The sequence below is a fragment of the Peromyscus leucopus genome, chromosome 7, assembly GCF_004664715.2.
Source record: "Peromyscus leucopus breed LL Stock chromosome 7, UCI_PerLeu_2.1, whole genome shotgun sequence".
Taxonomy (NCBI): Eukaryota; Metazoa; Chordata; class Mammalia; order Rodentia; family Cricetidae; genus Peromyscus; species Peromyscus leucopus.
In genome coordinates, this window is record NC_051069.1 from 102695381 (window position 1) to 102705910 (window position 10530).

The 10530-nt window shown below is 51.1% G+C and overlaps 1 protein-coding gene across 1 annotated transcript in view; it reads right to left on the bottom strand.

Moving 5' to 3' along the window:
* Trim71 (tripartite motif containing 71) overlaps positions 1 to 10163 on the bottom strand; it is a 56421-nt gene extending 46258 nt beyond the window's left edge. Inside the window, exon 1 of the mRNA XM_028892996.2 lies at positions 8988 to 10163. Coding sequence (XP_028748829.1) covers positions 8988 to 9800 — 813 coding nt within the window. The 5' untranslated portion in view covers positions 9801 to 10163. The remainder of the gene's footprint in view (positions 1 to 8987) is intronic.
* Between the last annotated feature and the right edge of the window lie 367 nt (positions 10164 to 10530).

The window sequence follows — 10530 nt, forward strand, 5'->3', positions numbered from 1 at the left end:
CACCTCCTTGCCGGGCAGTGATGGCGCACGCCTTTAATCCCAGCACTTGGGAGGCAGAGGCAGGCGGATCTTTGTGAGTTCAAGGCCAGCCTGGTCTCCAAAGCAAGTTCCAGGAAAGGTACAAAGCTTCACAGAGAAACCCTGTCTCGAAAAACAAAAAACAAAAAACAAAAAAAAAAAAAAAAAACACTTCCTGGAACCACTCTCTACCAGTCAACATCGAAACCCCCTCATTCTCCAAGACTTTCATTTCAGTTCAACTCACCTGAACCTGAACTCAGATGCCACCAGGACCCTCAGGACTTAGGTTTCTCAGAACAGACCACACGGACAGCAGCCAGGCCCGGGAAGGCCGAGACCTCTTGCCCAGCTCCCTTTCCTCTCTAGCCCACAGGCTGTGTGAAGACAGATCTCCCACACATTGTGAGAAAAACTAAGGAGCCATCCAAAGCATTTCAGGGTATCACTTTGGCCCTCAAAAACACGAGTCTTGCTCTGTAACCCTAGATGGGCTGGGAATTTTCATTCCTCTTGCCTCAGCTGGAATGACAGGTACAGATACCTACTACAAACTACTGTTATAAAATGGAACACAAGCAGAACCTGGGAGGCGAAGATCACACCTGCAATCCTAGCCCAAGAGGAGAGCCTGAGCTACAGATGTCTTAACCAATGAGCGGGCTCAGTGAGTAAGCCTGGTGACCTGGCTTCATCTCTCCAGGCCAGACCCATCAGGCCAGACCCATCTAAGTCTTAGCACTCTGAAGGCAGAGGCAGGGGGATCTCCCTGAGCCCAGCCTACTCTACCACAGGAAATTCCAGGCTGGCTAGGGATACACAGTGAGGGACCAAGGTGAGGGTACGAACTTCACCCACAAACTTGTCCTCTGAGCTCCATATCTGCACTACACACACTGTGCACGCGCGCGCACACACACACACACACACACACACACACAAAATACATTATTCATCTTTATTATATCTGCTTTTATTATTACCCCACACTTAGGCACACACTGGGAAAGACATTGGCTAGAAGCCTATGATGGATTCTAAGTCAACATGATCTCCCTTTGGCACTGATCCTGGAGGGCAGACCGGATGAAAGTGCAGGTGTTAAAATGTCCCACACCTGGCTCTCCGCCTGCTGGTGGCCTTGGGTTCCATGCCCAAGGAAAAGGACGAAACAAAGATGCTTAGTAGCAAAATCTAGGGCAGTTTCTTTTGTGTTTGAGACACAGGTCCAGTCTAACCCCATGTCCCTCCTGTCTCAGCCTCCAGCGTAGTGACACCCAGGGAAAGCTGGCTGGTCCATGACCCCCCCCAATGCGGCTGTGAGCTGCAGGTGTGGGAGCTAGGCACTGAGCTCCACGTCTTATGGGATGAGCTGTCTCTCTGGCCCCAGAAAATAGACTTTAAAAAAAAAAAAAAAAAAACTCCGCAAATGGTTATGGCTAGAAAGCAGCAAGTCCAACATTCCTTAAGTAATAGGACGGAGCAAGTGACAGGTGAGATACAGAACTTTCAATCCCATAGGCTCCCCACCTATTTATGCTCCAAAATCCAAGACACACACCTTGCTCCCACAAACACCATTTCACAGGGAGACAATGCCATGTGTTGATATTCTGATCCTGCCCCTTGGGTCAGCCTGTGTTCTGATGTAAGTCTTTCTAAGGAAAATCTCCACCCCTTTCTCTTCTCTCCCACTCCATGAGGTGTGTGCACCCCTCTTTCTGTCTCTGTCTCTGTCTATTATAATGAACTCCACATGGATGCAGCATCTGGGCTGTATATTATTGGCCGCCATGCCCACATAGACTGGGTTGCCCGCCAACACGCTGCTGCATCTGCTCAACATGCCAGCATGTTTCCCTGAACGTGGGATACCTGGAGAGGGGGTTGTGGGGGGAGACATGTAATAATTCATAACAACAAGGTCCTGTCCTCTATTTCATCCTGTGCTTTTCTGCTCCCAACTGTTACCACTACCAACACATGCTATCCCAAGAAACCACTTACAGAGAAATGACTTCAATCAAAACATAACAGGAGAGGCTGGAGAGATGACTCAGCTCTTCCAGAGGACCCTGGTTCAACTCCCAGCATCCGCATGGTGGCTCACAACCACCTATAACTCTAGTCCCAGAGTATCAGACACCCTCTTCTGGCTTCCACCTGCATCAGGCATGTGTAGTACAGACATACACGCAGGTAAAACACACATAAAATAAATTTTTTTAAAAAAAGGATTAACAAGGGCAGAGCCTGATGGTGCACACCTTGCATCCTAGCACTCAGGAAGCAGAGGCAGGAGGATCTCTGTGAGTTCAATGCCAGCCTGGTCTACAAGCCAGTTTCAAGCCAGCCAAAGAGCTATCTCCAAAAAGCAAATCAACAAAACACATCCACTCAGAATTAACAGACCATTCAAGACAAAACAAAACCCCAGTCAACTTGCTAAGACACAATTACAGAAAGCAGATGCCCTTAGAGACCACCTTCCTCAGAAGCACCTGGCTTGAGAACTGGCAAGTGTTGGCTGGGGTAGAGCGTCATATGATAATTGAACTGGGATCCCTGCTGGGAGAGGGGACCCCTCACTAGATGAGGCTGATCTGAGTAGAATTTAAAAGTGAGTTGAGAAATCTACTTTAAGGACAAAACAGAACTAGCCCACTAGTAACCTAATGTAGATCTCTCAAAAGAAATATTCAGAGCAAGAGTTCACCTATTCCAACCCCTCTACCTTTTTTATTTTTTAAAAAAGCCAGTTGTAAACAAGTTTTCCCGGTTAACATCCAGGGAGGGAAGCTAAGTCACTTTCAGATGCAAATAACTAGCACTTTGCCCACAGGCCCCCAAATCTGCGATTCCATTTGATTTCAAACTCAATAAAGGGGTTGGGGAGTCCTCTGGTAGGGAAAGTGCTTTGGTAAGAACCGAGGAACTGGGTTCCAAGCCCACTTCTGGCTACCCCGGCTCCCTGAGAGGCCTGGGACACCCAAACACCACACATGAAGAACTGCTGGGTTTGATGCAGGCAGGCCTCAGATGAAGGGAAAGGAAGAACCGAAAGGTGAGGAACCCACCCAGGCTGGACGAAGGGTCTTCTGGCTGCCTCAATGGCAGCTGTCTGGTATCCTTCTTTTGCTGTCTCCCAAAACAGAGAAATAAAAACAACCCTGGGGTGCCACATGCTTCTGTTATAGGTGGAGGAGGAAGAAGGATATTTTGAAACTGCAAACACGGGCTAAAACTCATCCCAATGACCTCCCTACCATTATTTACTAAGAATGAACTCAGCTACAATAAACCTTGACCTGTGTTTGGAACTGGATGGAGAAAGAGCCAGAGTACGCAAACCTCGTGACTCTGAGTGCCAGAGGGGATTACGCTTTAGAGCGGCAGGGTAGTCAGATAATGGGGCCCCGGTCCTGCTGAGCGGTGCAGTCTCATAATCTCACTACTGGGCAGGCTGAGGCAGGACTGAGTTTTGAGCCAGCCAAAGCTACATACAGAGCAGAAAGCTGGCTGGAGTCAACAAGACTAAAGAACAAATCGGAATCTCAAGTGAAAATGATACCCTTTCCACCCTGGCAAAGTTCAACAACAAAACCCCACGTTAGCTCCCACAAACAACGACAGACACACAACCAAGTTGTGCTTTAAAAGATAAAGGCTATGTATGGGGCTAGTCAGCAGTTAAGAGCACTGGCTGCTCTTCCAGAAGACCCGGGTTCAATTCCCAGCACCCACGTGGCAGCTCACAACTGTCTGTAACTCCAGTCCCAGAGGATCCAAAGCTTTCACACAGACATACACTGCAGGCAAAACACAAATGCACGTGAAATTTAAAAAAAAAAAAAAAAAAAAAAAAAGGTTGGTAAAAGCCAGGCTCAGCAACCAGCTCAGGCATTCAGTAGAGAGTTGCAACCATTTTAAGGGGTGGGTTTTATTTTGTTTTGTTTTGAACAAACTAGACACTGTAGCCTCGAGTCTGAAGGGCTGGGACGCTTTTTAAAAACTAGTGTTTATATGATCAAAATAAAAGTAGGAAAAAAATTTCCTCAGTCTCCAATCTCTTTCAAAGTTTCTCTATTCCAGATTCAACTAGATGTTTAACTCTGAAATATGTCCTTAATAAAGGACAGTAAGTGAAACCTGTATGTCTCTTTTCCCTAAAATACCTTCACTGATATCAATATGTAATCCAATTTTTATAAACTATCATGTCCATGCAATTTCAAAAAGATTTTTCCTTCCTTGAGGTAATTTTAGAAGCATATGCAGAAAGGTTCCCACACCACACAGATGCCACAGCCTCAGTTTGTTCTAGTTCATGGCCTTTCATGCATGTGAGGAACCTTATCATAGCGTATGGACTGGCCACACAGATGAAATCCTGCTCTCTATGCACTTCAATAAATATTCCACAAAGTTTAGCAGTCAGTAAGTGCCTGCCATGTTTTTATTTATAGTCATTTGAAATATTTGCTAAACCACAGGCAACAGCCTCTATGAAGGTATTCAAAGTTTAGTTTTGCAGCCCACAGATGAAATGCATGCACTGTGACCTGAGACCTCCAGCTCTCTCCCAATGAGATTCCAATTTAAAAGTTTTAATCTGACCTCCAGAGATGGATGGAGGAAGAAAGAGAAAAGATTGGGTTTTGTTTTGGTTGTGACACTGTAATCCCAGCACCTTTTGGCCCGCTGAGGCAGGAGAGTCAGGATGAGTTGAGACCAGAATGGTATATGGGGGAAGATCCTGACTGACTTAAAACCAAGAAAGAGAGAGGGGAAAAGGAACCAACTACTTTGACATTGTTAAGTATAAATGAGAAACAAAACTGTATAGTTTCAAAAACCATTCTGCATGGATTTTGTAATTCACACACATAAAAAAATGCATGACTTCACACACACACACACACACACACACACACACACACACACACACACACACACACAGTACCTACACACTAAAAGCAGCTTCAATCCTGAGACTGCAAAACAGTAATGTAGAGTACAGGCATGATGCTCACTCTAAGATCAGGTACAGGAACTCATACAACCAATTATTTTATGCAGCAGCAAATTGCCTCGTTCGAAGTTGAAAGGCCTGAGCCAGAGGACAACTCTATATTGAGTTAAATCGGTTTATAATTCTGGATCTTTCCAGGACCCAGTCTCAGGCGGGATGAACTCCATGAGGACCTTCAATCCTTAATTTCAAAGTCCATTTTCTGCAGAATCCCAGCCAGCCCTCCCCTATCACCTGGAACAATGCTTCCCTGGGATCACAATGGCAACATTACCTATCTGTCCCCTGAAAGTCCCCAGGAGTCCTGCCATTTTAACCAAGTTTGCCGCCCAGCTCTGGGACACACACTGATTTCCTTCCCAGTATAGCTTCTCAAGAAAGGTCTCACATCTTAGCAGCCACTGGGAGGGTAGAGGGGGATGAGTTCACAAGGCACGGGCAGCTTCAAGAATGTGTGTGGCCATGGGAATCTGTCCCTAGGATCAGAAGCCTCTACCCCATTCGTGAGAGCGGTGCCCTGTGTCCCTGAGGGTACATACACAGTGCCTTCCTGGGACTAAGGGGCTCACCAGGATCAGAACTAGCCAAAAGCCCAAGCAAGTGGGTCTCCCCTGGCTGGAAAGCCCAAAAGCCTTTTTTTTTTTTTTTTTAAGTTTTTCGAGACAGGGTTTCTCTGTGTAGCTCTGCGCCTTTCCTGGGTCTCGCTCTGTAGCCCAGGCTGGCCTCGAACTCACAAGAGATCCGCCTGGCTCTGCCTCCCCAGTGCTGGGATTAAAGGCGTGTGCCACCACCGCCCGGCTTCCAAACGCCTTCTTAAAAGTTTTCTTTTAGTTTTTTGAGACAGGATCTCACTTTGTAGCCCTTGCCTCACCCTGGGATTTCGGGTATAATCCACTGCTGAGGTCCTTTTAGATTTTCAAGTTCTTGTAATTTTTATTTAAACCAAAAATGTTCCAACATCTTGCCTCAGTTTCCAAATTTGGGGTTTGGAAGATACCTAAGTAAGGCCATCTTCCCAAAAGAAGCTGAGTCCTCCCCGACCCCAAAGTCGGGTGATGAGCAAGGCACTGCAGCCACTTCACCATCAGTCCCCAGAAGACACCCCATATTATTTCTCCCCGCTGACACAGAATTAACTTGACAGCTGCAGATTTTAAAAACAGGGTGGCACAATGGCATTCTAGCACTGAGGTGTTCTGTGTGCCAAAGTCAAGACAAGGGTCCATCTATCCCCCCAAAAGTGAGGACAGCAGCACATCTATCATCCACTCCACCCCCAAAAGGAGCCCAGGTACTCTCTCCCAGCCAGAGGCAATGAGTTTTTCAAGGAACAACTTCCTGAGACCTTAGAGATCATTTCCACCAGGAGGGAAAAGTAAGACTTGTTGCTCTCTTCATTCAAAGCACTGGTCTGTCAGTCAGTAAGAGGAATAAAGGTCTAACAAGCTTCTTGCTTTAACGAAAAACTGAGAAATGTTGCTGAAGACGGAGCACACTTGATCCCTTCAACAGCCTCACATCTTACCGCTTCCTGACCGCACATGTTGAAAAGGAGACTTTTAAAGGAACCCAGGGTAGGAAAAAAGCCTCACTTGGCTAATTCACACTCTCTCCCATGGTTCAAATGGTTTGACAATTTACAGGGAATAAAACCAGACACAGCAAAGAAATAATGAAATCATGTCATCTGCAGGGAAATTGATAGAAATAAGGACCGTCCCCATATTAGGAAAAAGCCCGACTTTTCCTAAATGTGGCCTGTGCAGGGAATAATAAGGGGCTTTAACAATGGGGACAGGGTGTGGTGGTGGTGGCCTTTAATCCCAGCACTTGGGAGGCAGAGGCAGGCAGATTATCTCTGAGTTCGAGGCCAGCCTGGTCTACAGAGTGAGTTCCAGGACAGCCAGGGTTACACAGAGAAACCCTATCTTATAAAAACAAAAGATGAGGACAGAGAAACTAAAAAGGAAAAACACAAAGCTAGGTATTTATTACGACCCCAAAGCAGAAGAAAACTAAGCAAGAGAGATGGTGATTAAGAAGGTAGGAAGGAAAACACGTATGAAGATGCCATCAAGAAACTATTTGTCAGTTTACTCAAAATTGTGGCTCCCTCATCAGTAATCTCAGCATTTGGGAAGTTCAGGCTGAGTCAGAGACCAACCTTAGTTTACACAGTTCTGGACCAGCTAGCCTCTCACAAATCAGCCAGCACCAAACACCTACAACCTTAGCCCAAATGGAGCGTCTTTGACTAAAAATTTGTTTTTTGTTTTTTTAAAAAAAAAGACATTTCCACTCTTTCCCTCCATGGCTGGAAACAAACCCAGATTTGGGGGTCTCTTTCCTGCCTCCTCCTCGCATTTGATCCCAATCTGCAAGTGAACTGGCCCCATCTTCCAGCTGAGGGATTTTCTAAAAGTAATGAAAGAACATACTAGAAATATCAAACCACGAATGTGAGACAATCAACGGGAACCAACGCGGGGCTGAACGCCAAAGTGAACCACAGACTTGACTTCAGAAGAAACCTTTTAAAAGGGTAACTTCCTCGCGTTAGAATTTCAAGCTTTTTTCCAACCTAGTCAACTTAAGGCCAGGAGGTAGCTCCGCCCTCCTCCCCAAATAACATGTTGAAAAGTGGACCCCGAGGCGGCGGTGCCCGCAATCCCACTCTAAATCACGCGGGATTGCGAAGGCCCTGTTTGTCCCGTGCTCTCCTCCCAGCGACAGGACACTACTGCGATCGCACACGGGTCTCTTATTTACGGGTGGACCTGGACGAGGTTACCCACCCCATCACGGGTGGTCCGCCAAGCTCTGCTCTCAGCTTCCAGTGGATGGAATAAGTGGTGATGGTCAAGAGCCCAAAGGGACAATCAGGGCGGAGGGCAGCAGGGCCCTCAGATTCTGCACGCCCCCAGGTTAGAGCTGCGGGTGGCTGCGCAAGTGGAGAGCCTGTGGATGGGCAGGGAGGGTGGCGACCGAGTCCCCGCGGAACGGGAGATGGGGCCGGCTTGGGAAGAGCGCCCCAGACCCAACTGCGGTGGTCCCAATCTGGCTTCTCTCTCTCTCAGGGGCCCCCACGAGGCCACATGGTCACTGCACGTGGGTACTCTCCGACCACAACACGCTTTACACACCGTATATAAAACAGAAGCAAATACAGCGGCTCAATACTGGGGGGGTTCCTTGGTTCTTACAAAACTACAGCCGGGGGGCCCCCTTACCAATAACCAGACAAGACAGACAACCCGGTGAATGCCAACTTGTGCAAATGACAACAAAATCCAAGTCCTCCGGCCCAGCACACACGCGGGGAGCAACTCGGCACCTCAACCATCCCTTCCCCACCCCGGACAACCTCTCAGCACGTTGGGCGGCCTCTGGCTGGCCCACACAAAAGGAGTCCACGATTCCACAAATACACTTATCTCTTCCAAACTCGTGCCCAACTGGACACACCGACTGCACATTTTATCACACAGGAGAAGTAGTTAATATTTTAAGTTGGGCTGGCGAGATTGCTTACTAGTTAAGAAGTTCTTGCCTCAAAACCTCCAAGACCCGACTTCAATCCCTGGGTTCCACAAGATAAGGGAGAAGCGATTCCTGAAATTTGTCCTCGACCTCCACACACGAATGCAAATAAATATAAAAACTAAGAAAAACAGTGAAATCCAGGGACTGGGAGTCTATTTCATGGGTAGACTTGACTAGCAAAAGGCCCAGGGTTCAATCCTCTCCACTAAAAACAAAACACACACACAAAAAAATGAAACAAAAAAGGGAGGGAATCTGATGTTTTGGGACTCTTCGGTCATGCCCGGAGAAGGAAGATGTCGCCAGGTCGCGGTTCTCTGAGCAACTTAGGGAGGCGATGATACAAGTCTGCAAAAGGGCCCCCTCCCCACGTCCGCGTCCCACGCGCTCTCACCTCTTCGTCGTGGTGCTGGCAGAAGCCGAGACGATCAGGGTACATCGAAAGGATGGAGAAGGGCGCGCCAGCGAAGGGCGGCCCGAGCCCCAGCTGCTGCGCCGCCGAGGCGGCCGCCGGCCCGGGAGGGCCGCGCTCGATGTAATGGTCCTTAGTGAGGCGCACGCGCTGGTGCGCGCGGACACAGTTGTCGCACAGGTGTTCCTGGCAGTCGAGGCAGCGCGACGAGGCGGCATTGCCCTCGTCGCACGAGCTGCAGCCGTGCTGTCGGCGCAGCAGGAGCGCCGCGGGAGAGGCGGCCGGGCCGGGCGGCGGCTGCGGCGCTGGAGCGGCGGCGCGCTGGGGCGGGTGGTGCGCATGGTGCCGGTGGTTGCTGTGGCCGCCCGCGCCCCCGGGGCCGCCGCCCGCGCGCCCGTTCTTGGGCGGCGGCTCGTCGGCGGTCGCCACCACGGCGTCCAGCAGGTTGCTGAGCAGGAAAGCAGACGACGGCAGCGCGTCCATGCCCGCCGCCTCGGCCAGGACCACTTTCTGGTCGCACACGGGACAGCGCAGCTTCAGCGCCTCGGTGGGGCCGGCGCCACCCGGAGCGGGCAGCCGGTGCGCCTCGAGGCACGGCCGGCAGAAAGCGTGCAGGCAGGGCAGGACGTGCAGACGCCGCGCCGCCGCCCCGGGGCCGCCGCCGCCCGCGGAAGACGTGGACGTCTGCGAGGACGACGACGAGGCGGACGAGCTGGAGGAGAGCGGCGCGGGCGAGCCGCACATCTCCTTGCACAGCAGGCAGATCTGGAAGTCGGTCTCGGGGAACGAAGCCATTTGAAGGCGGGCCGGAGGGAAGAGGGCGTGCGGCGAGGAGGAGGAGGAGGGCGCGCGGCTCACTCAGCAGAGCGCATCGAGGACGCGGTGGAGGCGACCCCCGGGCCACCTCGGCACGGAGGGCATGCACCGCCACTCCGCAGCAAGCGAGCGCCCGCCCAAGTCCCAAAGTCCGCCGTGGAATCCAGTCCCCGAGGCGCAAGAAGAATTTGGTCCCGAGGAGTCTTGCGTGTGTTGCTTGCTTTTTTTTTTTTTTCTTTGCCCCGGGCTAAACGGATTGAGTCTCCTGGAGGGAGGGGAGAACGCCCCGAAGTGGCAGCAGCAGCAGCAGCAGCCCGAGTCCGCGCGCGCGACGCCGGCCGCCCCGCCGCATGACGCGGCGGCAGGAGCTCCTGCGTGGCGGCCGAGACGCAGCCTCCCCCGCGGCGCGGTCGGCTCGAGCGCGCAGCTGCACCTCGTGCGGGGGCCTCCGGCCCGCGGAAGCACGCGTGCCAAGTACGCACGCGCGCTCCACGCACTCCGCGCCTCTGCGCAGCCCGGCCGGGCCGCGGTCTCCGTGCGCTCACACGCACGCGCGCCCCACGCGGCCCGGCGCCCGCGTGTCCACGGGCCTCCTCGCTCTCTCTAGCGCGCGCTCCGACCCTTCTCCGGCCTCAGGCGCTCCGCGGCGCGGGGCCGCAGGTCCCCGCGGGCCGCCCTGAATTATTCATCGGCGGGAAGATATTGGATG